The sequence below is a fragment of the Jaculus jaculus genome, chromosome 7 (genome assembly GCF_020740685.1).
Source record: "Jaculus jaculus isolate mJacJac1 chromosome 7, mJacJac1.mat.Y.cur, whole genome shotgun sequence".
Classification (NCBI taxonomy): Eukaryota; Metazoa; Chordata; class Mammalia; order Rodentia; family Dipodidae; genus Jaculus; species Jaculus jaculus.
This window is the reverse complement of record NC_059108.1, coordinates 14,073,900-14,100,256: the sequence shown is the minus strand read 5'-3', so window position 1 is coordinate 14,100,256 and position 26,357 is coordinate 14,073,900. Positions and strand designations below refer to the sequence as shown.

Sequence of the window (26,357 nt, the reverse complement as noted above, 5' to 3'; positions counted from 1 at the left end):
GCCTTAGACTAATCAAATGCAATCATCATAATCCACAGACTGATGTCAAACTCATGAGTTTTTTTTTTTTTTTTTTTTTTTTTTGTTCAGTAAGAAAACTGCTCCATAAGGTATCTGGCGTGTCAAATTCTTCTCATTGATGAAAGGGTTAGACAAAGGAAGAGCCATGCATGAGCATGGAGGTACAAGGATGGATCTAAGTGAAATGATTTATGGTTCTAACAGATAAAGGAATGCTGTCTGAGCAACAGTGTGACTCCCAAATGGCTTCCCACTTGTAGCAAAACAGCCATAGACAAGCCCCACAGTGCACAGGGGCACTAAACAACCTGGGAAAAATTGTTTCTATGGACAAGAGTATCCCAGGACACCTTCATGCAGGTACTCCGACTCTTTTTTTTTCTTTTTCCCTCAAAGCAATTACAGCCCAAGCTCTTCTTTTGCCATGGTTTTTGTTTACATAAGGACAGATTGGACCACAGGTCACCTGTGGAGATAATTCTCACCTCTGTCTGTGAGAAAAGGCAAGTTTCATTAGTATATACCTAAAATATAATATCAAAATTTTTTCTTAGAAATTATTAATTTAAAAGTTAGAGATCTGTAAGACCTGCCAAGTCTTTTATTCAAAGCAAGTACAAAGGCTGTTGGTGGAAGCAGAGCGGACTTTGTTTTCAAACTGTTCAAAGATAAATACATACATACACACGCACATACACACATACATACCAGGCGTCACTGATCACTGACCTGAAGGCCTCATTTAAATTTGATCCTAGACCTGGGATGGCTTAGGGAGGCTGTCCTTTATTAAAAGAAAAAAAGCTCAGTGATAACATCTTTCTATAGGTCAGAAACACAAGTCCAAATCCATGATATCCTTGCAGCCAAATGAATGCTGAAGGCCAGAACCCTGCTTGTTTACACTTCAGACAAGCACGTTATTTGGGCCAGAGCAACCGTGGGGAATTTTTCCAGAAAGTGCAAACAGTAAGTGACATTATGAAATCACCCGCAGGAACAAGGCAGAGATCAAACAAACCGAGTCTGAAGATGTCTCTATGTGTAACAAAGATCAATCTTAGGTTCTGGGTTGAGAAGTACTTTTTTCTTTTCAGACAATAACCTAATAAAACATCACAAAGTACTCTGAAACCCTGCCACACCCCTCCGATCAAACTGCAGTTCACAGAATCTTTTAGATAAAGCCTGAACACATCAACTAAGCACGCAGACAGGCGATGTAGCCTGGAATATGGATCCTGCCCCCCCCCCAAGTCTGAAGGGCCCTATCACTTGGAAATTTAAGCAAACAAAATCAACTGCAATTCCACTGCATCCTTTGCACTTGAGTAAAGCTCCTTCAGTCTCTGACATTTTGATTTTCACAGCATATGGAAGGAAAAAATAAAAATTAAAAAACAAAAAACTTCCTCGGCTCCCAAACATATGTGCGTCCAGTTGAGATCTGATTTCTCAGACCTTATGCAACACCCAGCAAAGAAACAAACAATCAAAAGAAAAGAGGTAATTTCCTATTACTCACTATTACTCCAGGATTTCAGCAAATATTTGATACTGATCTCAAAGAAGCCGGAATCCTGCTGGCTGGCCATGTCTGCGGCATACAAAGAGGCTCCACGGACTGGGAGCTGCTGGAGGAGCAGGTAGTAGGGGTGGAGATGTGCCTGTCACAGGTTAGTGATGTAAGCGAGGGGTCAGGAGCCGAGAGGGAGGTTCTGCAAATCCACCTCCAGCTGGGGCCCGGGAGTCCTCATTTAAAGGACAACCAGGAGTGGGGAGAGAGAGAGAGAGAGAGAGAGAGAGAGAGAGAGAGAGATGCTCAACTGCTCCTCCTCCTCCTCCAGGGCCAAGACTTGCTTCTTATTTGCTGGGTGCCGATCCCCCTGCGGTCATCAGAGGCAGCTGCAGTTATTGCTGAGCTTCCATAGCCAGCAATGCCCGCTGCCTGCCGGCTGCCCACAGGCTCCGCTCCAGCCAGGTACGGGGGCGGCAGCGGCGGCGGGCGTGGAAGTCCCCACCTGAACCGAGAGCCGCTGTCCCCAGGGGGAAGGGAGGGCTGACGCTGTGGGTTCCTGGTCGGCCTCCCTGATACCCAAGCAGTCAAGGGATGAGGGATGGGCTTGGAGCACCGCCCCCTTTCCCCCTGCCCCCTGCTCAACCTGAGCTGCCAAGTCAGCCTGCACCCTGGGCTTGGGAGGAGGAAATTTCCCAGGCTGGGGCTGTGCTGTGCAGACAGACAGACAGACAGACAGCCGCCCAGGCTGCTCTGGGGCTGCGACTTCCCCTTGTGTCTGACCCTGAAATACACAACTGCGGCACGCTGCGGTAAGCAACTGCGCCCTCCTCGAGTCGGGGCCGCAGGGCGTTTGCAAAAAAAAAAAAAAAAAAAATCCGTCAGCCTCCTGCCTACAGGGAAGCTAGCTGATGGCTAGACGGTGGCCTGGCCTTGTCTTCCCTTTCTGTCACCCGCACAGCACAGCAGAATCTGCATTCCTTTTTGTGCTTTTCCCTTCCGGCAGTGTGGGCGTTTGGAGGGGCACCGAGCCCCATGTGTGTTCTAGAAGGAAAGCGACAAACTACAAACTGGTCAGCCTGCTTGGTTTTTTGTTTTTTTTTTTTTTTTTTTTTTTTTCAGAATGCCCCCATTCCACCCTGGATCTGTTTCCTCAATGCTTCTCATATCTAGGAATCTCCCAACCCAGTTCGGCTTATCTCTCATGTATTAAAAAGATAAGATGCAAAAGCATTAGACTCCTTGCTGTACGATGGCTTTCTCCTTCATGAATTCTTGATATCGGGTGTCCTGATTTCAGGCAGCTTTGTATCACATTATTGTTTAGCTTGACCGGGGGAGGGGGGTGAGGGGGTGAGGGTGGGATTAAATAAGAGCATTGTATTTTTAGTAGTGACGGGCTGTGTTTGGGCAGGTGAGATTTGGCCAACCATCTCATCAGCCATGGGAGCCTCCCCTTCAGCACCTCCATGACTGATGTCTGCCAAAAGAGTGCGTAAGTGACGTGACAGTTATGTAGCCTAAGACCCACTGGGCGACCCCCACCTCACAACACACACCCAAACAGGAGGACGCCCCAGATCGACAATTCACTTGAGAAACGGAAGGAAAGCATCCAATGGATTTATACTTTTAAAACAAAAGAACTTTGAAAATCCAACACTTAATCAGCACTTTCAGATCACTACACAGCCACTATTTTTTTAAATTTTTTATGTATTTATTTGAGAGCGACAGACACAGAGAGAAAGACAGATAGAGGGAGAGAGAGAGAATGGGCGCACCAGGGCTTCCAGCCTCTGCAAACGAACTCCAGACGCGTGCGCCCCCTTCTGCATCTGGCTAACGTGGGACCTGGGGAACCGAGCCTCGAACCGGGGTCCTTAGGCTTCACAGGCAAGCGCTTAACCGCTAAGCCATCTCTCCAGCTCCACAGCCACTATTAACCTCAACTCCCGTCATGGTATTTTATTCTCATCAAGTCCCTCAACACCAACAATTGGCTTTTTTTTTCTCTTGGTGTGCATGGCGTGCATGCCATAGCACACGCGTGGAGGTCAGGGCACAGCCCAGTGTAGGTCATGGCTTCTACCTACCTTGTTTGAGGCACAGTCTCTCACTGTTCACTGCCCTGGATGCCAGCTAGCTGGCCGGCGAGCTTTGGGACAAGTCTCCTGCCTCTGCTTCCCTGCTCATCCTAGATGTGCTGGAGTGGCAGACCCTAGCCCTGCAGCTTTACCTGGGTTCTGGGGATCTGAACTCAGGTCCTCATACTTGCCCAGCAGAAGACTTTTATCCACCTAGCCATCTTCTCAGCCTGGTCTTCTTTTCAATTCATATGCATACTGTGGCTGATTAACCAACTTTCTTTTATCAACTATACTCTAAGAAGGCCCAAAAATTTTACTTCAAAATGATACATTAATAATTGCATCCGCCAGATCTGGTGTTTCCCCCTCACCTTAGATGGCAATAAATGAACAGTTAGGACACAGGATACTTGAAAGAAATGGTAGCCTGGACCTCCTGGCAAGACCCTAGATTACTCTAGGTACCAAGTCTTTCTAGCTTTGAGACCTTTCTTGTTTTTTATTTTTTTTTATTTTTTTATTTTTGTATTTTGTTTGTTTGTTTTTTCAAGATAGGGTCTCACCCTAGCCCAGGCTGACCTGGAACTCACTATGTCATCTCAGGGTGGCCTTGAACTCATGGCGCTCCTCCTACCTCTGCCTCCCTAGTGCTGGATTAAAGACGTGAGCCACCATGCCCAGCACTTTGAGACCTTTCTAAGGAAAGCTACCAACCTTACTGAGCCTTAGTTCCTTGTCTGTGGGGACAGTCAACGTGCCCACTTCCTATGGATATGGGAAAAAAAAAAAATGACTTTATGTATGACGATTTTAGCACAGTGTTTTGCACATAGCAAACACGCTACATTTTATTACCTACTGGATTTATTAAGTTATTAATTTACTTGTTGTTTTCTTACCCACTCAGTAACTCCAAAATTATACTTACTTTTTAAGTTAAATACTTCTCTTACCTGCTTATATGACCTAAACAGCAGATTACTTTCGTAAGTAATCGAACAGCAAGTAACTATTTGGGGACAGCAGGTTTTAGATACTTAAAACCAGCTGGAGAGGCTGGAGAGGTGGCTCAAAGGTTGGTTACCAGCGCTTGCTTGCAAAGCCTGACTGTCAGAGTTTGATTCCCCAGTACTTATGTCAAGCCATATGCACAAAGTGGTGCATGTGTCTGGAGTTCTTTTGCACTGGCAAGAGACCCTGGCATGTTCTCTCTCTTTTGCAAATAAATATGACTTTAAAACATGTGTTTTAACACAGAACTTGTATGTAATAAATATAGGTGGTCTCATCAGTTGTTAGCCCTTGTCTTGGGTTACTTTCTGGCTTCCTTCCTACTCTCGGGTCTCATTTCCAGGGGCCTTCCATTTTCTCTGAACTATGGTTATCTTTCTTTCAGTCCCCAGTATCTATCCTTGCAAATAAATAAATAATAAAATCAGCTATTTTGTATTGTCACTCAAACATGGATTCTGTGAATGGTATAAAAACCCTACTTTATGTATTTCAAAGGAAATTGTCATAAAAATTTAAATGTTATTTAGAAAAGGATATTTTTTTTTTGAGTTTTCGAGGTAGGATTTCTCTCGAGTCCAGGCTGACTTGGAATTCACTATGGAGTCTCAGGGTGGCCTTGAACTCATGGTGATCCTCTTACCTCTGCCTCCCTAGTGCTGGGATTAAAGGTGTGCGCCACCATGCCCAGCTTAGAAAAGAATATTTTAAAACATTTATTTACTTTATTAAATAGAGAGACAGAGAGAGAAAAAGAAAGAAAATAGACATGGCAGGGCCTCCAGCCACTGCAAATGAACTCCAGATGCATGTGCATCTGGCTTATGTGGGTCCTGGAGTATCAAACTTGGGTCCTTAGGCTTTGGAGGCAAGCACCTTAACTGCTAAGCCATCTCTCCAACCCATAGAAAAGAATATTTTTAATGGTACCTAGTTTTCTTCATAGTGAATCAGCAACTAGGAGCCTCATTTATGTATGTTATACCCCAAATTGTGTCCAGTGTAAACTTTATTTCTCATTCAAGCACCTTTAAAAAGAGCATGTATTGTAAATGAACAAAAAGGGCCTTTTGTTTGGCTGAAAGGCTGCAAATCCAATAAAATGACACCTGCTCCAAACTAGGATAAAACATGTATCCTTTTGTCTCCTTTCTCTCCCTGAGGGCCTCATAAAATGTACACACACACACACACACACACACACACACACACGTGCGCATGTGCGCACCCCTACCTGCAGGCACCTGGGCAAAAGTACCATAAAATAAAACAATAAAATCAAAATGTGTTCCTGGCTTGCTTCCTGACTCCTACTGTCATTAAAGATGACCTAAAGCTATCTTAGCTTTGAGACCTATAAAACTGAGGGAGTCCTTCCTTAAAAGTCTTGGGGGGAATATACAGTGAACCTTTGAGCAAGCACTTTTTAGGATAGATATTGGGGACTGAAAGAAAGATAACCATAGTTCAGAGAAAATGGAAGACCCCTGGAAATGAGATCCAAGAGTAGGAAGAAAGCCAGAAAGTAACCCAAGACAAGGGCTAACAACTGATGAGACCACCTATATTTATTACACACAAGTTCTGTGTTAAAATACATGTTTTAAAATCATATTTAGGCCGGGTGTGGTGGCGCACGCTTTTAATCCCAGCACTTGGGAGGCAGAGGTGGGAGGATCGCCATGAGTTCGAGGCCACCCTGAGACTACATAGTGAGTTCCAGGTCAGCCTGGACTAGAGTGAGACCCTAGCTTGAAAAACCAAAAAAAAAAAGTAAAAAATAAAATCATATTTAGCCAGGCGTGGTGGTGCACGCCTTTAGTCCCAGCACTTGGGAGGCAGAGGTAGGAGGATCGCCATGAGTTTGAGATCACACTGAGACGAAATAGTGAATTCCAGGTCAGCCTGGGCTACAGGGAGACCCTACCTCGAAAAACAAACAAAAAGTTGTACTTAATTGTTACTTCAAACCTCAGAGATAACTACTATTACTATACACTTTTCAGATAAGAAAAACCAGACAAAGAACCTGAACATAAGGTCAAATTACCTGGCTGACAAAATTTAGGTCTAAGTGATTTATTTACAGATTGAAGTCCTTGTATCATGAAACTACCAAATGCTAAAAAGAATGTCACCCTTTTTCTTTGTTAAGGAACCCAGAGATTATAAGATGGAAAAAAAAAAAAAAAAACCGTTACTGTGCTGAATTTTTGATGCTGGCACCAGGTTTTTGTCCCTTTTTATTTCTTATGTATCTGAAATGAAATTATGTTCACTGTTTACTATGAGCTTGGTATTACATTTTGAGGTAAACCAACCTGTATTGCTTCCACAAACTGTCAGCCTGTCAATTAAAAATGTTCTTTATCTCAATTAACTTAAAAGCAGTGGGCCAATACAGCTTGTAAAAGAAGCTTTCTTCAAGAAGAAATTAGGTCTAGCTAGCTCAGTCTTTTATCTGAATATGCTTCTTACCTTCCAAATCAAAAGCAACAGGAAAACCCACTTCTTTGGAGAAAGTTCAGGAAGAGATGTCGAGACACCCTCTCCCCACCTGGCTTATCACAAACAAAGGGGCTTCAAGGTGTGCCAGCCTCCCAGCCCAATCACTGCCCTCCTGCCTGGCTTTTTGCCTAGGTAAGGGATTGCCCCAACTGGGGACTTTAGTCCCCTGAAGGAACCCAGAAAAAGGATGCCCTTGTTTCCCCAACCAATCTAATTCACCGAACAGTTGCATCTCTATAGATAAAATGTACGCTGATTCTACTCTCCAAGCCGTCAAGGGTTGGAGTAGGCGCTGCCTACCCTGGCTACGAAATCTCCATCAGCGGAGGACTCAACCCAGAGAGAGTGTCGTATTTTACACAGGAAGGCATATGGATGGGTTGAGTGTTGGGTACTACAGGAGGACCCAACCGGGCAGAGGGCTCTGAGAAGGGGGTCAGTCTGATGTCCCCCTTGCTGAGCGACAGTGGTGGGGATGAGTGCGAAGTGGGTGCAGGGAATGAATGTCGGAATTGGTGCCACCTGCCCCTGCCTTTGTTCCCATCCTAACCACCTGCCCCTCTCTCCCTTCCGAAGAGCCATGTCTCTGTTTGGCAGCACACCCCCCCCCCGCCCCCGCCGCTCCTGGCACAGAAGTTCCCATGCGGTAGACAGGTTGAGTGTGTGAACAGGCTCGAGGGTCGCCTCTGGGGGATCAATGTCGCTGAAGCACAGCCAGTTTGTGTCTCAATCCGTATTTCATCCATGCTTCCCTAGCTAGAATTTGGAGCAGTTCCTTGAGACTGAAATGTAGGGCATTCAAAAACAAAACCAAAAAGCGGGAAAATGAAATCAGGTAGCCTGGGCACTTGCGCGCATCAGGAATCGTGACCTCAGGTTTCCAAGAGTCTGAGTGAGTTGATTGGGTTGGGTCTTGAACCCGCCCCTTTCCCAGAAAATGGGGGCACGTGAACACCCACCCACCCACAATTACTGTCACAGGGTGGCATGCTCATTCACACACACACACACACACACACGGAATGTTAGGCAGAAGAGAAATAAACACTTCATGGTCCAAAGAAACAAAGAAAAATCGCCTCAAGGAAAAACAAAACTGCCTTATAAATTTTGGATCAGCAGTTTCAAGGGCCCCCCAAAATATTATATATATTACATTCCTACCGTATATGAACTGTTCTGAATTAAATTGAGCAGCCCATAGGTTGAGTTAAAACAACAACAACTGAGATAAATGGTAACAGGACAAAAGGATTTTATCTTTCTTTCTTTCATTTTATTTATTTATTTTAATATTTTTTGTGCTGTCAGACAAACTGGGCCTTGGCCATGTTAAGCAAGTGTTTGCCAACTGAGCTCCATCCTCAGCACCTTGTTTTCCTTTAAGCTGTGAAAAATGAATGAAGAAGAGAGCTCCTCACAGAGATAACCTAAAGAACCAAGTGTTGAAATAGATAACTTCTCTCTTGACCTATTTTATATACATAATTGGGTTAATCTATCTATTCCATCTAAGTAATGCTAGAGAAAAGCACATGAAATTGTCCTATCACGTAATGTGGTAACCATTCGCTTAAAATACCCAACACACAGGGCTGGAGGGATGGCTTAGCGGTTAAGGTATTTGTCTGCAAAGCCAAAGGACTCTGGTTCGATTCCCCAGGACCCATGTTAGCCAGTTACACAAGGGGGCGCACACGTCTGGAGTTCGTTTGCAGTGGCTGGAGTCCTTGACGTGCCCATTCTCTCTCTCTCTCTGCCTCTTTCTCTGTCAAATAAATAAATTATTTAAAAATACATACTCAACACACATAGCAGGACCTGGTGACACACACCTTAAATCCCAGCACTCAAGAGGCAGAGGTAGGAGGATCACTGTGAGTTTGAGGCCAACCTATGACTCTCAGGTCAGCCTGGGCAAACAAACAAACAAACAAAAACAAAACACGCAGACACACAGCTTCATAAAAAACAGGTTGTGTTCTGAAAACACTGACTTCATTACTACCCACTGCAGGTCATTTTTTCAATTAATTGAAATACATTTAACTTTTCTAAAATGGCTTTCTTTTTATATTTTATTTATTTAATTATTTGAGAAAGAGAGGGGGGGGGGAGAATGGGCATACCAGGACCTCCAGCCACTGCAAACGACCTCCAGACAGATGCACCACCTTGTGCATCTGGCTTACGTGGGTCCTTGGGAATTGAACCTGGGTCCTTTGGCTTTGCAGGCCAATACCTTAAACAGCAAAGCCATCTCTCCAGCCTCAAAATACATTTAACTTTTCTGAATGCCACTAAATGTTTATTGAGACAGCTTGTTGTTTTACGGACCCAGACGTAAATAAGAAAAATCAAGTTTCCCAAAATGGTTTTCATTAAGAAAAACAAAAACGTAGCAGTTGAACTATTTTCTTTTTTTTTTTGAAGGGGACTTGTAAGGACCTGAGGACAAGAATAAAGAAACGGATGGGTATGTCCTGTACGGGGAAGCCGTGAAGGGTTTAAGCAGAAGTCAGTCAAAGCCTCCCTCCCAGGTGACTAAAGGAAGTCGGGAAGAAAGGGAGTCCACCCCACCCATTGCTCTGCGCATGAAGAGCCTCCACACACTCACTGCCACCCAAGTTGACAACTGACAGGTATCAAGCACTTAATGTTGCAGCTTTCATCGAGGCTTTATCTCAGGACAGAGCTGAACCAAAGGCATAGCTGATGGGCACTTCTAAAACCTGCCAGGGAGCAGCTGCAGAATGAACTGGAATTGTGGCCTCCAGCCTGGGAAAGGAAAGTTAGGCTTCTCCCAGGACTCTGCTCCAGACAGCTGAATAGTGACATCAAGAACAAGCATCCAGTGGATTTTATTTACAAGGGGAGCGATCCTGTGTGTCCGAGGGGAGTCCTTGCTTTGTCACCCGGGAACTGCATCTCCTGACCTCAGTGTCCTTGTCTTCTGTGAGCTATTGCTCATCAGGCAGACCTGTCACAAGGAGTTGCCGGGAGCTCAGGCAGGTAACAAGCATTCGATAGCAGGTCTATATGTAGCAATAAACCTGGACTACACAGTGCAAAATGGCCCCTTAAATCCACCATGGTGGGGGCTCCTACCAACAGGACTAAGGCTTTGCAAAGGGTAAAGCTTACCTACACCTGCACCTATGCAGGGTGGGGCCCATGATAGATGCTCATGTGAGTCCAGCTTCTGGTTAGAATACAATCATTTCAAAATTTACCTATTCTAGGGCTGGTGAGATGGCTTAACGTTTAAGATGCTTGTCTGTGAAGCCTAAGGACCCAGGTTTGATTCCCCAGTACCCAGGTAAGCCAGATGCACAAGGTGGCACATGCATCTGGAGTTCATCTGCAGTGGCTAGAGGCCCTGACACTCACTCTCTCTCTCTCTTTCTCTCTTGCTTTCAAATAAATAAATAATTTTTAAAGATTACCTAATCTAGTCTTCTCATCATTACTTACATTTTACAGATAGTCCCATGTTTATATTCCAGGTCTGACTGCGTGCTTTCAGCTACCTATCAATCACCACAGACAGAACAACTTGGAATTAGGAAACTTTATTCTGCTTCTTATTTGGACCCAGAGGCTCCAACCTCAGATAAATTATTATTTCTCTACAATAAAAAATATCCCTTCCCATACTCAGACTGTTCACAGGCCAACCTCTAAAAGGCACAGGAAATGCAGGACACTGGATAATAAATTATTCTTTGTAAATTTTTGGTATATACAACTTAATTTCTTTTTGGCAACAGATTCACCTTTTCACTGCATTTAATAAGACAAGTGTTAAGGGTATCTGTGAAAGCACACACTGGCTGGCAGGCAGGGCAAGCTGACCAAAAACAGAGGGGATATTAAGAGATAGATCAATACTGAAATGAGAAAGTCATCCAAAGTGAAGCAAATGGGACAGTATAAAAGTGTTCACTTAGCTTAGAGGAAAAGACAGAACTTACGCCAGGGAAGTCTTATAACCCAAGGGCCAAAGTTAGGAGCCAAAGGCCAGGTAGCATCACCTCACTTAGAGCCATCGTTTTAAGAAAAAGTGTCTCTCTGAGCAGCCTGATTTTACCTTCAAAACATCCTTAACATGCCTGACTACAAAGCCTAAGGACCCAGGTTCGATTCCCCAGTATCCACGTAAGCAAGATGCACAAAGTGGCACATGCACCTAGAGTTCATTTGTGGCAGCTGGAAGCACTGGCATACCCATTGTCTCTCTCTCTCTCTGCCTCTTTCTCTTTCAAATAAATAAAATAAAAATATTTATTAAGTGTTAAAAAAAATTTCCTTAGCCGGGTGTGGTGGCACATGCCTTTAATCCAGGTCATCCTGAGCTAAAGTGAGACCCTACCTCGAAAAACCAAATAACAACAACAAAAAAATCTCCTTAATGCTCATCTGTACACGAAGCAGCCTGGTGTAGACCCCCTGATCCCCACTTTTTTGGAAGACTTCTTCCCCACCACAGGCAGGGTTCAGCCACATTAGAAAGTGAACTGAGAAGGGGCAAGTCTATTTTGTAGGACAGAGAAAGTCTTGCAAGGTGTGTTTTCAGAACGGGTGGGAGATCTCCACCCTACGCGAGCAGACAGGCAGCGCTTTGTGTGGGAGGGTGAAGCTGTCAGAAACCAGACCAGGGACCGCGGAGGCTCAGGGCCTGGTGTGGAGAGAAGTGCCAACTGCCAAGCTCAGAGCAGGAGTCAGAGGTGAGAATAATGAGCTTTGCAGATGGGCAGCCCGGGTGAAGTCACCCCCACCCTGAGCCGGCCAGGGAAATGGAGGTGGAGGGTCAGGGTTCTGTCCCTCCGTGTTTACCACACAGAAACCCAAGTTCAAGTTGGGCCAGCTCCTATTTCTCAGGTCCTGACCATCTTTGGTCTACTCTCTCTCATCTCCACAATGCTCCTCCATCTGCCTACGACACGTGTAGCTTCAGGATCTCCAGGGAGATTGTGTGGACGGGAGAGTTTGTCCTCCCAGAGTGCTGTGCTTATTAGGGCTCCGTGGAACCAGATTCATGCCAGGGAAGGTGGTCCCTCCTCAGTCCTTCCCCCTAAAGAAAAGCATGGGTGCCTTCCTGGTCATGGCACCAGCCTGCTGGATTTTCAAGTTTAGTTTAGAGACATGCTAAGGGTGTCCTGTTCTGTAAGTGGCCATTTACCAACTCCAGGAATGTGCTGGTGGCTTGTCTGAGTTTTATCCAAATGCCATTCCAGTCTCTGGATAAATACAGGATGGGTGGGAACTGCATGCAGTCAGAGAGAAATACTCCACCCTACCTTAAGCCTTATTTTCCATCGTCTCTGCTGCTCGAGGCAATTAGCCCTTCTTCTTATCCGTAAGAATTATTTTTAGACGTTAACTTTGCTAGTCACCCTTCCTTCTGCATAGTGCTCTTCACACACATAATTTATATTATGTTCATTAAGACAACCGGTGGCAGAAAGAGTAAGGACAAGGGCTGCATCCATGGCCTTCGATAGACTTCTAGGAGAAAGGCGGGTGGCAGGACTTTCTTATACCAAGGAAGGTATTGGTCACAAGCACAAGACTGGCCTGGAACACATCTAGTGATCCATCCTTCGCCGTGGGTTACAGAGGAGGAAACTGAGACTTATGGAGGCCCCATCACTAGGACACCCCGAGTAATGACATTAACTCTAAGTGTGATGACTGCTGGTCATGGTATACTGCAAAGACTGGACCTCAGATCTGACACCAGGACAGTGATGTCCAATGGAAATATGATGCAAGCCACAAAGGCATCTCTAAACATCTGAATAAGTCTGTTCAAATAGCTAAAAGTAAATGCTTCACATATACGCTTTGCTTAACCCAATATGCCCAATACATTACCACTTCAATATGAAATAAATATGAAAATTACTAGGATGACGTTTAATATTCTTGCTTAGCACTGACTGTTTGACATCTTCTGTGTATTGTACGGCACATGTAAATCTGAACCACACTCTGAGTGCACAATCGCAATCTGTGGCTCCCTGATTTGACAGAACAGCTCTAGAAGGTTCTAATTTTTTTTTTTTGTTTTTTATTTGTTTATTTGAGAGCGGCAGACAGAGAAAGAGGCAGAGAGAGAGAGAATGAGCACACCAGGGCTTCCAGCTACTGCAAACTAACTTCAGACACATGTGCCCCCTTGTGCAGCTGGCTAACATGGGTCCTGTGAAATCCAGCCTCGAACTGGGGCCCTTAGGCTTCACAAGCAAGTGCTTAACCACTAAGCCATATCTCTCCAGCCCAATTTTTTTTAATTAATTATTTATTTATTTGAGAGCAACAGACACAGAGAGAAAGACAGATAGAGGGAGAGAGAGAGAATGGGTGCGCCAGGGCTTCCAGCCTCTGCAAACGAACTCCAGACGCGTGCGCCCCTTGTGCATCTGGCTAACTTGGGACCTGGGGAACCGAGCCTCAAACCGGGGTCCTTAGGCTTCACAGGCAAGCGCTTAACCGCTAAGCCATCTCTCCAGCCCCAGCCCAAATTTTTGTATCATGAACATGTCTGAAAGTCTGACAAAGCCAATGGGCTCCTTATCAGAATAATACATTTCCATGAATAAGATAAAATATGTAAGATTACAATTACTTTGAGATGCAACTATCAGACTATTTTTTAAAAACCTCACACTTGTGGTATTATATATCTTTTCTTCTTTAATAACACAATAAGCAAGCAGCTTAGCCCAGAGACAGGCGTAATAATTGGCATTTAAAATGAAATAACGAGCATAAATAACATAAATGAGCCTAAATATACCTAAAACAGCTGTCACGTGATGAAGACGTCTGAGACTTCATGCGGCAGCAAAGTCATGAGCACCACTAATATTTTTGTTGCCTGTATTTGTAATTGAAGAAAATATTCCCTCTCAGTTACAGGTTAGTGAAAATAGAAAGGAGTGTTTGTCCATTTGAGTCCTGAGACCTTCTGATCCCATCACTGTGCTTTGCCTGCTCCAGACTCTGCTTATTCCGGAAAACTCACAATTTCAGGTGCTACTTGAAGCTGGTCACAGATAACTACCACATCTTTGAAAAGCTCCGCACATTTTTTTTCTTCCCGCTGTCCTCTTTTTTGTTTGTTTGTGGTGCTGGGGATTGAACTCAGGGCCTCATGTTTGCCAGGCAAGGGGTCTTCCATTGAACCCTATCACAGACTCCGTCTCCAACTTCCTTGACTATGCCTTTCCCTATTTTCTCTCCATCCTGCACTCTTTTTGTGGTCCCCCACATGCTCTTCTATGAGATATTCAAATTATATTTAAAGACTTGAATGAAAACAACACACATCAGCGTGGACTTTTCCTAGAAACTTCCTCCAATTAGCGCTTGATTATCGAACACCAGCGAAATTACAGTCCTCACAGCATTTCAAGCGTATACATTACCATTCACATTTAAATATGCACCCCACCGTCCAGGTTTGAGGCTAATATAAAAATGTCATTCTCAGATATTAAATAAGCTCTTTCACAGAACATAAAAATACATATATAATTTAACATTGGACTTAAAAAAAACCCAAGTTTACTGACAATCTACTGGAAATTGGGCTATGTTATTATACAGTTAGAGCAACACTCTAGTCTTAACAGTTAATCTGATTTTTAAAATTTCATGTTGTTTTAAATTGTGGAATTAATTTGCTGGGTTGAAACCATGATGCTTTTTCTAATAAAACAGAACAGGAAGGCTGCGTCTTTCAGTAAAAGTGAAGATCAGTTTGTGAAATATATTGATGTGTGTCTATATAGGCTTTAATATTGGGCTGCAATGTGATGTAAAATGGATTTCTTACTGAGAGCCATAATTTTTTAAATATTTTATTTTTATTTATTTATTTGAGACAGAAAGGGGGAGAGAGGTGGAGAAAAAGAGAAAGGGAGGAAGGGAGGGAGGATGGACACACCAGGGCTTCCAGCCACTGCAAACGAACTCCAGATGCATGCACCACCATGTGCATCTGCCTTTTGCGGGTCCTGGGGAATTGGACCTGGGTCCTTTGGCTTTGCAGGGAAACACCTTAACCACTAAGCAATCTCTCCAGCTCTTACAATTTAAAAAAATATTTTATTTTTATTTATTGAGAGCTATAGTTTTAAAAGTCTAAAATCCTCAGGCACTGACTACTACTTAGAATGGAAAATAGTTTAGCTGTTATGTCAATAGTTTAGGGGTTTCCCCAAAGAGCTAAAGATAATTTCACTCCTGAGTATTCACCAGAAGTGAAAACTGATATTTTAGCACATACATATGCACACGTTTGTTGCCACGCCTTTTGTTTTGTTTTGTTTTGTTTTTTGAGGTAAGGTTTCACTCTAGCCCAGGCTGACCTGGAATTCACTATGCAGTCTCAGGGTGGTCTCATATGCAGGGTGATCTTCCTACTTCTGCCTCCCGAGTGCTGGGATGGAGACCCCTCAGCGTCCATCAGGGGATGAATGAAAGCAGCAGACAGGCCATGTGTATTCAGATAGTGGGGCACCGCTCGTTCATAGGAAGGGACGCAGTGTGGATGATGTTACCGCACGGAAGAGCCTCAACAATATCATTTGAAGTTTAAACAACATCGTTTTAGGTCCGATAAAATAAAAAACAAGTCCCACGTTTTATGACCCCATTTCAACAGAACAGGTAAAGCTACAGATAGGGACAGTTCGCAGAAGGGCCACTGACGGGGTGTGCCAGGAGAGGGGTGGATGTTGGGGGGGGATCTATTTTACAGGTAAGGGTTTTGCTATGGAGTCATAGAAATGTGTTGAGGGCAAAGTGGCAGTCTTACGGCTCTGTGGGCACACAACATGCTACTGAGATGTCACTGTTGAAATCGATAGCTATGAATTTCACCTCATTTAGTTATTTAACGTGACTGTCCTTGCTTTGGGAGACTGGCCAAGAGGTGCGCCCCTCATTTGTATCGTGTTGCTCGGTCGCCCCCTAGTGGCCACAGCATCCTGTAGTCAGGTCGCCAGGATGCAGAGGACGGCCTAACAAAGGAGCCAACAGCCATTTCCACCTCACAGGGGTGCACTACCCCAAGCTGAGCCAAAGCCCAAGCAGGGTGTCCGTCTCAGGAGTGCTAGATATTGTGCAATGACAACTGTCAGCCGTTTTGGCAGAAAAGAAAGTTGATTTCCAGTCGTGGCGTGGGCATATTTCTCGAATGTCACTGGAACTTTCTGGAGTTGGTCTATCTGTCTCCAAAATGGGAACAACCCCTTCCCACATCACAGTATTTCTACAAGGATTAATAAAAAAAGACAGTGTAAAGCCGGGCATGGTGGCGCACGCCTTTAATCCCAGCACTCGGGAGGCAGAGGTAGGAGGATTGCCGTGAGTTCAAGGCCCCCCTGAGATGACAGAGTTAATTCCAGGTCAGCCTGGACCAGAGTGAGACCCTACCTCGAAAAACCAAAAAAAAAAAAAAAAAAAAAAAAAAAAAGACAGTGTAAGAAACACAGCTAACTCAGGAAGACGTTTTACAATTCCTTCTGGATTTCTAAGGATGATTGGTATAGACGTATGGACCAGAAACAAGATGACTTGTCTTGCCAAGAGGGATTCTTCCCCCCTTCAGATGGTTGTGGGACAACAGTGAAGGAAGATTTGGGGTGTCTGAAGTAAAGTGGCGGGTGGGGGGCTGGAGCAGCCATAGGTATTCCTCATGCCACAAGGCCATTTTTCCACTACCAGATGCACAAAGTCACTTTCCTGCTCTTACAGGGCCCCATTTCTGTCTCCTTTCCAGGGGTCTCTTACATTTGGTGACCACTTCCCTGCCTTCATGGAAGCACGTCCAAAACCTCTCACTTTAAATTCAAACAGCCCATGAAACAAAGCCTCCCGCCTAACACACCCTTCCAAGGTCCACCTTACTTGCCTTTGGACACCGCCTGCAGCTGTCCCCTCAACCCTCCTGCCTACTCGCCAGCGACTCTGTCCTTAGCTTACCTGGCATCTCAGCAGCAGGTAAGCACCCTTCTTGAGAAACCTGCCCTTGCGCCCATGACCTCGTGCCTTCTTGGTTTTCCAGGTTGGGCGAGAGCTGCCCTGCCCACCTTGCCTGAACCCCGCCACCCACCCACTATCCTCCAGCTGCCTTGGACTTCTCAGGGTCTTAGCCGTGCTGGTCCACTTGTGCCAATGACACCTGAAAGCCAGCCTGACCTCAGGCAGTATCCTACAATCTCCTGCTACCTGGGACAGCTCCTGCGCAGAGACCGCAGGTGTGGGGAAATCCATGAACTCAGACCAACATCCAACCAAACACAGATGCCCCTCTCTCTGCTCTTCCCTTGGCTAGATTCTGTTTATCTTTCCATCAGCCTACGTAACTTCTTCAGAATCCCTTCTTTGCTCTCTGGGGTAAATCCAGAACCAAGGATAAAATTTCTTACTGCTACATTTCTTTTTTTTCCTTTTTTTTTTGTTGTTTGTTTTTTGCGGTGGAGTCTCACTCTAGCCCAGGCTGACCTGGAATTCACTATGGAGTCCCAGGGTGGCCTCGAACTCATGGAAATCCTCCTACCTCTGCCTCCTGAGTGCTGGGATTAAAGGTATGTGCCACACCACACCTGGCATGTTTTTTTTTTTTTTAATGGTGCTTATCACAATCTGTAGTTATACATGTGCTGTCTGTTTTTCAATATTATTTGCTCTCTAGGGCGCTTTGCCCATTAATTTAATTAGGTAGACTTGAGAGGGATTCAGGTAGTTTTGTTAGGTGAGGTGATTGGGCCGGTAAAATTAAGAAGCAGGAATGTCTTTGGGCCTATCTTTGAAGTCTCCACTTTGCTAGAGTATGATCTGATGTCCTTTTTTATTTATTTATTTGAGAGAGAGAGAGAGAGAAAGAGGGAGAGAGAGAGAGAGAAAATGGGGCACACCAGGGCCTTCAGCTGCTGAAAATGACTTCCAGACATGTGTGCTCCCTTGTGCACATATGTGACATTGCACGCTTACATCACTGTGCATCCTGCCATTTCTCAGGATGTACAGAATCCCGATGTGCCAATGACACCTGAATGCCAGCCTGACCTCAGGCAGTATCCTACAATCTCCTGCTACCTGGGACAGCTCTTGCGCAGAGACAGCAAGACAGCAGGTGTGGGGAAATCCATGATCTCAGACCAACATCCAACCAAACACAGTTTATAGGAGGAAGGGATTTATTTCAAGCTTACAGATCCAGGGTGAGTTTTGTCCATGGTAGAAGCTGGCTCCCATTTATAAACCCAAGTAGAGGGAGAGAAACCACTGCTGGCCAGCATACACCAAAAAGCAGCAAGTACAAAAAATCCACCAGAGCTCAAACTGCTCTGCACACCTTTGGGATGGAATTCAGATCCACCCCTCAACACACCTTTAGGATGGACCCCCAGACTCTGCCCCTGCTCCCTGCCAAGTGACACCTCCTCCAGCCAGGCAGGTGGAGACCAAAGTTCCAAGCTTTAATGAAACACCCGAGTCTACACGGAACATGCATTCAAAGTACCACAAGCTCTTATTCAGATTTCAAACCTCCTGGCCTTACCCAACTTCTGCGCTTGGCTTGGAAGATAAGAACAATAGTGCGGGTAAAGGTCATTGCAAACAGCATGCCACATAATAGACAAGGGGAATTTATATCACGGATACCACAAAATCTCACACTCTTAAGTATTGTCCCAATTCCCTGTTTTATTTCACAAAAGTCTGCATATAGACACACACACACACACGCACACCTCAAGCAATAAGAAACACATACTTGGTAGAACAACAAAAATGCTGTTTTCGTGCACTTTGAGTTCACAAAAATTTGTTGTTTATCCAAGAGCACTCAGATGCGTTGCTAGCCTTGAGAAAACCAGTGATGGCTGATAAGCACCGGCTGCATGCCAGGCTAGTCCTGAAGTGAGAAGAGTCCAGGCCCTTGCCCATGCAACTGAGAGCTCTGTCTAGACTCTCTCTCTCTCCATCTAGTCACACGCTTTGCTCCTCCTCTTCCTTCAGGTCTTTGCTTAGCAACAAGATTTTCTGTGACAGCAGACATAAGGTAGGCATGATGCCACTTCCTTGTCACTGTTACCTCCTTTCCTTCCCCTATTTTACTGAAAGTATGTGAATATCTTAAGAACCATGTCATGTCTGACACATCTCAGCTCATCATATCTTTATATTTTATACCTGGAACCATTATATCTCATGAGTTGCAGTGTTTTTACCACACACACAAAGTTTCTGCTCCTATTGAAATGAACATGGTTTAATGATGGAAAAAGAGACTTTTAATGTTTAACCTTCTGAGTAGCACAAATCAATACATTCCATGTCTATCTCCCATCCCCATCAGAATCTAAGGTCCAAGAGAGTGGAGAGAGCCTCTGTTTTAATCCCTGCTGCAATTTTAGTAGAATTTTAGTTTGTAATAGGTGCTTAAGGGACTTTGAGTGAATGATGAATTTCGTTAGAATGTAATTTACTTACCCCACTGGGTAATAGGATAATACATAAACCAATGTTAAGTAATGTATCTGCATAAGCAAATGCCAACCACAGCCCCTCTTTGCTTGGGTCCTGGCTGGCTGTGGCCTGTACCACAACTTCTGAAACTGCTTGGAGATCTGATCACTGAATGAGACGTATGAGAAAAATTTGGCAGTAAACTGTTTTGAAACGGTGACCAAGAAATAATTCAAAACCAAACTCACCATGTACCATGTACCTCAGGTGTTTTTAACAGTACTGGCTTATATTTTGTCACGTGATTTCACCATAGCCTTGGTTCTAAACACACCCATGCACCCTGCATGTTGCTGAGACACTCAACATGAATGTACATTGCCTGACACATCCAAGCTCAGCAATGGAACTATTGTATCTTATAACTGCGGTGTTTTTTTTTTTTTTGTTTTTTTTTTTTTTTTACCACACAAACAAAGTTTCTGCTCTTATTGAAATATTAGTGTTTTTCAATCATTATTTCTCAGCATGTATCCAATTAATATGTTTTTTGGAATGTACTTTGTTAGCATATTGCCTTGAGTTTTGGCTTGGGATTAGGACAAAATTTCCAACAATTTCTGAAATAAACCTAGACATTCTACTTCTGGCACTTTGTGTTACATGTTTAGATTAAGTAGCATTCTCATGATCAGAGATTATGAAATCAAAATACCCATCAAGTATCCTGCAGAATCAGATATTCAGCTGATTTAATTTTGCAAAACTATATAAGCACATTTATCCCCTTAGTAAGCATGTGCTTTCCTTTCTTCTTTAAAAATGTTACAATTGGGGGCTGGAGAGATGGCTTAGCAGGTAAGCACTTGCCTGTGAAGCCTAAGGAACCCGGTTCGAGGCTTGATTCCCTAGGACCCATGTTAGCCAGATGCACAAGGGGGTGCATGTGTCTGGAGTTCATTTATAGTGGCTGGAGACCCTGGTGTGCTCATTCTCTCTATCTGCCTCTTTCTCTCTCTGTCACTCTCAAATAAACAAATAAAAATAAACAAATTTTTTTTAAATGTTACAATTGCATGTATGCCAAAATATTATCTCAAGTAAGTTCTTTATGATTTGTTATCAGAAAATGCTTGATCTGCACACTGTTTTATACACCTATATACCTGGGGCTGTATAAAATTTCTATGGTGGAAAGGATTTGTGAGGAGAGGGTTTAAGAAGCCCTGGTCTACAAAAGTCTGCATTTTTTCTGATCTCCTACCAACTTGACCTCTGGGTGGGTAACCCTTGCCAGCAATGGCTGATAATCGACTCAGTCACTTCTGGATCTGTCGAAACGTCTCCCACAGCTAGAAAGAGCCATTCACTGCACTGACAGCTACAGGAATGGGGTGCCTTTCACTGAACACTGGGTGCACTGTCAGGCCCGGCTGGGAGACCAGGCTGAGTGAGAGTGGGCAGCAGGTGTAGACCTGGTCACTAATGGCCAGGGAAGAAGAGGCGGTACTCATCAGGTTTCTGGGGTCGGTTTATTGAGGCAGCTTTTGGCCACTGAGAAGGTGGGCATCCCTTGAGTTTTTGGCATTGCAGAATGTGAGCATTTTGTTTTACAAATGGTGTTCTTTCTGGTTAGACTGGAAACAAATTTCTTTATCTGACCTGAGGAAGGGAAACACTTTAAAGAGACTTGACCTTTTAAGAATCATCAGGCAGATACCTGGAAGTGCCTCTTATGATCCATGTTAGGCAGGATGTGAAGGAACGTTTAAGACTCAGCTAATGAGACTGAAAACGTAACTGTGGGCACTTTTAAACTATCATTATTTCTAACTAGAGTCCCATTTTCACATGTGACAGCTAAAACCTGTAGCTATGTAGTTAATGGGCATTAATGTTAGTTCTTCAACAATGGTGACACTGTCTGACCTGTCTGATGTCCCATTAATGATCTGGATGAAGGCTCACATAGCATAATTCTCATATATGGGCATAAAGAAAAAGTGAGGGCCATGAGAAATAGCAAATGATCTCCCCAATAAATGGTTGAGGCACAGAAGGACACCAGGTACATAGGAAACAAGGATATTTTACTTTAGGATAAATGCCAAACTATCTTCTGGCTACACCCTCTTTCAAAAACCAAAACAAAACAAAAAAAGAACCACCAAACTACCCCAAATAGAATGCCTCTGATATTACTCACATGTTTACCCACGTCCCAGCACATCTAATTTTGTTGTTCATTTGTTGATTGAAGCCCTCACTGATATATTTTAAGCTCTCAAAGAACCAAGGGCTGGTCTGCTTTGCTCAATTCCCAGTCTCTGTGCCTGACAGGTTCAGGCCCTTGGGACACTCTTACTGAATGAATAGATGAATGAGTGAATTATGCAAAGGGTGGAGAAAGACATAGCTGGAAACCACTTGCTTGGAGACTTGAAATTTCTTGCTGACTTTATGCTCAATACAGTCAATGGTGCTGGGATTTTGCAAGGAAACTGTGACTGGCTGACCTCCACTGCGCAGACTTGATGGGACTCCAAGTCACCCGGGAGACAGATCTCTGGGATACGACTGTGACTGAATTTCCAGATTAGGTTAACTGAGGTAGGAAGACCCCAGTCCATGAGCTGGGGTCCCAGACTAAATGTAAAAGAGAAAGCCAGCTGAGCACTGGCATTCAAGGCTCTCTGCTTCCTCACTGTGGATACAATGTGACCACCTGCCTCATGTTCTGCTGTTTCTCCGCCACCATGATGTTCCCAAGAACTGGGAGCTGCTTCTGGTCAGTTTTTGGTCACAGCCATGGCAAAAGTAACTAATATGGTAACCTAGATGTCCAAAATACCTAGGACTGTCCTCCCTGGCTTTTCCTATGGAGTCATCCTCTTGTCAACACGTGTTCCAGTTAGGGGCATTTATAGTTAGTTTATGTATTCTTACACTCATGTTGAAGTCTTAACGTTCAATACTCAGAATGTGGCTGGAATTGAGACAGTGTCTTTAAAGAGGTACTTGGGTTAAAACAAAACCATCAGTATGGATCCTGAGGGGGCTGGAGCAATGACTCAGCGATTAAGGTGCTTCCCTGCAAAGCCTGGGAACGACCTGGGTTGGATTCTCCAGTCCCCACGTACAGCCAGATGCGCAAAGTGGCGCTTGCATCTGGAGTTCGCCGGCAGCAGTTAGAGGTCCTGGTACGCTCTTTCATTCTGCCTCTCTCTCTTCTTTCTCTGCTTGCGAATCAATCAATAAATGGAATGGTACCTGATTCAACATGAAACGAACGTGGTAAGTGAGGGGGAGAGGGCAAGGGACACCTCTCTCTTCAAACACCTAAACAGTTATTCTAGTGAAGAAAAGAAAGAAAAACTTTCTGAAAAAAAGGCATCAGAAATGGCGTTAGAATTTATTTTATTCTCTAGATGTGAGAACCACAAGACAGAGCATACAGTAGGTGCTCAGGGACTACACTGAGTGGGGGATTTCCTCAGGGGTAATAAGGAGTCTCTTGTCACGGAGGTATTGAAGCAGAGGCTTCCTGCATTCACGATGAGGCTGTCATGGGAAGTGGGCAATGGTTAAGGCTCAGGGCTGGGTAACTTCACGGACCCATTTCCAAGCTGAAATGTTGTCACTCTGCTTTCACTTCTGTGATGAATGGCACAGCTCTTCCTCATGTAAATACATCTGCTCTCCTCTAAGGACCCTACTTAAAGTATCATTCGCCCCATTTTGTATTTCTTCAGCCTGAATATATTATATATCCACTATGCCTAACTCAAGAGAGTAAAGAAATTTTTAAAAATATTTTTTAAAATTTTTATTTATTTATTTGAGAAAGAGGGAATGGGTGTGCCAGAGCCTCCAACCATTAGCAAACCGACTCCAGATACATGCGCCACCTTGTGCATCTAGCTTTCATGAGTACTGGGGAATTGAACCTGGGTCTTTTAGCTTTTCAGGCAAATGACTTAACCAGTAAGCCATTTCTCCAGCCCAAGCAAAGCATAGATTCTTTTCTTAAAAGCCAGTCCTTTTCATTACTTTTTAAAGGAGACAACACACTTCCTCTGGTTCCTGTTCAGTTTCTGTGATTGCTTAATTTACAGGATGAACTCCGAAGTGGAAGACTATGGACTCTTAATAAGTGTGCAGTGATGAAAAGTTAATCATATTAAAAATTACCATCACCTCCGGATCCTCCCGACAGCAGCAGCAGATGGCGGGTTCTGGCTGTGCCGGTGGCTGCTCCCAGATCTTAAAGAAGCCATCACTGGAACGGCACAGGGGAACTCACCTGAATCTCGTGAATTTTGCTGTTGTTATTCCAAAGGTTCTGTGGGCATGGGCTCTGCACTAGCAGGTGAGATTGTATATTTTTTCTCAGCTTTTTAAAATTTTATTTTAAAAAGACAACCTTCCAGAAAAAAAAAAAAAGAAATTTAAAGGCCCGTCTTTGAATGCATAAATAAATAAATAAATAAATAAAAGAAGCGATTCTACTTCTCCACAGAAGGATGTAAGGTTCCAATGTCAATGTCAAGACTTCCGGCCTTTCGCATAGCTTGGTAATACTGAGCATGGCGATGTCCAGGCAATCGCGAAGCACAAGCACTTTCTGTGAATACATCCGTTTGTTTCGTAACTGCTGTTGGTAGGTGTTGAACACTCGCTTGCTCCTGTACGCTTTATATACCCACCTTGCTGAAATCCTGCCTTGCGCCAAACAGCAATGAGACATATGGCACCAAAACGGCAGCTTCTGCAGTCCAGCAAATGCCTGGCTTTCCACACAGTACCTCTGTTCCCGTTCTAGCTGGACCTCCCAAATATTTAGCTTTATAGGAGGCAATGCTGCCATTTACAGTGCAACCAAGGACACTACTAACATTGGCTGGCAACCAGATTTAAAACAAACAAACAAACAAAAAACTGGCCTAGGAAATAGTGGTGATAAATGTTTGCATTCCCCAGGAAAGTGACCAGCACTCAAAGGTAGACTGTGTTGTGTAAACGTAAATGAGCGAATTTCTTACCTTACACCCAGAGTTTACAGAGTGAGCATAAAGTCACTGGGAAAATGCACTAAAAACAAAATGGGGGGGGGTGTTCATGTAAGTAGCAGGTCCGTTTTCTTTCTTTTCTTCCTTTCTTCTTTCCCTACCTTTCTCTTTATTTGGTGTGTGTGTGTGTGTGTGTGTGTGTGTGTGTGTATACACATGTGCTCATGAGTGTATGTGTGTGTACATGTATGTGGAGGACTGAGGTCAGTGTTGGATGTCATCCTTAATCACCCTCCATCCTTATTTTTTGGTGTTCTAAATATTTCTTTCTTTTATTTATTTGCAAGGAGAGAACAAATGAACAAGCCCAGGTATGCCAGGGCCTCCAGCCACCGCAAATGAACTCCAGACACACGCGCTACCTTGGGCATCTCGCTTGACGTGGGCACCTGGACATCAAATGCCGGCTGTCAAGCTTTGCAAGCAAGTGCTTTTAGCCAACGAGGCATCTCTCCAGCCCTCCACTTTTATTTATTTATTAGTCTTTAAATTCAACTTTATTTGTTTTACTTTCTGAGATGGGGCCTCACTGTAGCCCAGGCTGACATAGAATTCACTATGTAGTCTCAGGGTGGCCTCGAACTCAGAGTGACCCTCCTAACTCTGCTTCCTGAGGGCTGGGATTAAAGGCATGTGCCACCACGCCTGCCACCTCCACCTTATTTTTTATTTTTATTTCTATTTTTGTTTTTTTTGAGGTAGGGTCTCACTCTAGCCCAGGCTGACCTAGAATTCACTATGGATTCTCAGGGTGGCCTTGGACTCATGGCGATCCTCCTACCTCTGCCTCCCGAGTGCTGGGATTAAAAGCGTGCGCCACCACGCCCGGCTCCACCTTGTTTTTTGAGACAGAATCTCTCACTGAGCCTGAAGCTCATCAATGTAGTCAGCCTGGCTGGCCAGCTATCTCCTCTCTGCCTCCCCAGTGCTGGAATTGCAGGTGCGCACCGTGCTTGGCTTCTGTAAGCCATGGATGCTTGGAGATCCAAGCCCAGAACCTCATGTTGGTCTAGCCAGCACCTGACCACTGAGCCATCTTCCCAGTCCCTGTCTCAAGTTTCTACTCACTGTCCGACAGGCAGCTCTAAGCAGGGTTGGAGCCATACATGGTGGCTCTGGCTCATAAGCGATGCTCTTTATTCCACCCAGTGGTTTCCAAACCATTTCATGAATTCTATAATAAGCAGTGTTTGGAGGACAGGACTATCTTGGAACCCTGCAAAGAACCTACACAGCAGAAACCACATCTGACTTGAATTCAAGTCCAGCCTTACCAAGTAACAAGTTGACACTTAAAAATTAATTTACTTATTTATTTGAGAGAGAGAGAGGAGAAAGAAGCAGAGGAGGGTGAAAAGGAGAGAGGGAGAGAACGGGCACACCAGGGCCTCCAGCCACTGCAACTGAACTCCAGATGTGTATGTCCTTTTGTTTATATGTATGACCTTGTGTGCTTGCCCCAACTTTGTGCGTCTGGCTTACGTGGAATCTGGAGAGTTGCACATGAGTCCTTAGGCTTCTCAGGCAAACACCTTAACCACGAAACCATCTCTTCAGCCCAAGGTACTTTTTAAAAATGTAACATGCAATTAATGTAATTTTGTCTAAAATGAAATAATCTTTCAAGTTGGTCCTTATTTAGCTGACCAACTT

General features: G+C 44.3%; 1 protein-coding gene across 7 annotated transcripts in view; it reads right to left on the bottom strand.

Moving 5' to 3' along the window:
- The window catches only part of Fry (FRY microtubule binding protein), a 472,955-nt gene that overhangs the window by 297,000 nt on the left and 149,598 nt on the right, over positions 1–26,357 (bottom strand). For 4 of the 7 annotated variants that reach the window (XM_045154941.1, XM_045154944.1, XM_045154943.1 and 1 more), the window contains exon 1: positions 1,547–2,052. The exons of 1 other annotated variant lie outside the window; for it this stretch is intronic. In XM_045154941.1, coding sequence (XP_045010876.1) covers positions 1,547–1,616 — 70 coding nt within the window. In that variant the 5' untranslated portion in view covers positions 1,617–2,052. Of the gene's footprint in view, positions 1–1,546; positions 2,054–26,357 lie in introns of those variants that run through there. 2 more of the 7 variants (XM_045154947.1, XM_045154942.1) reach the window with 1 other exon arrangement.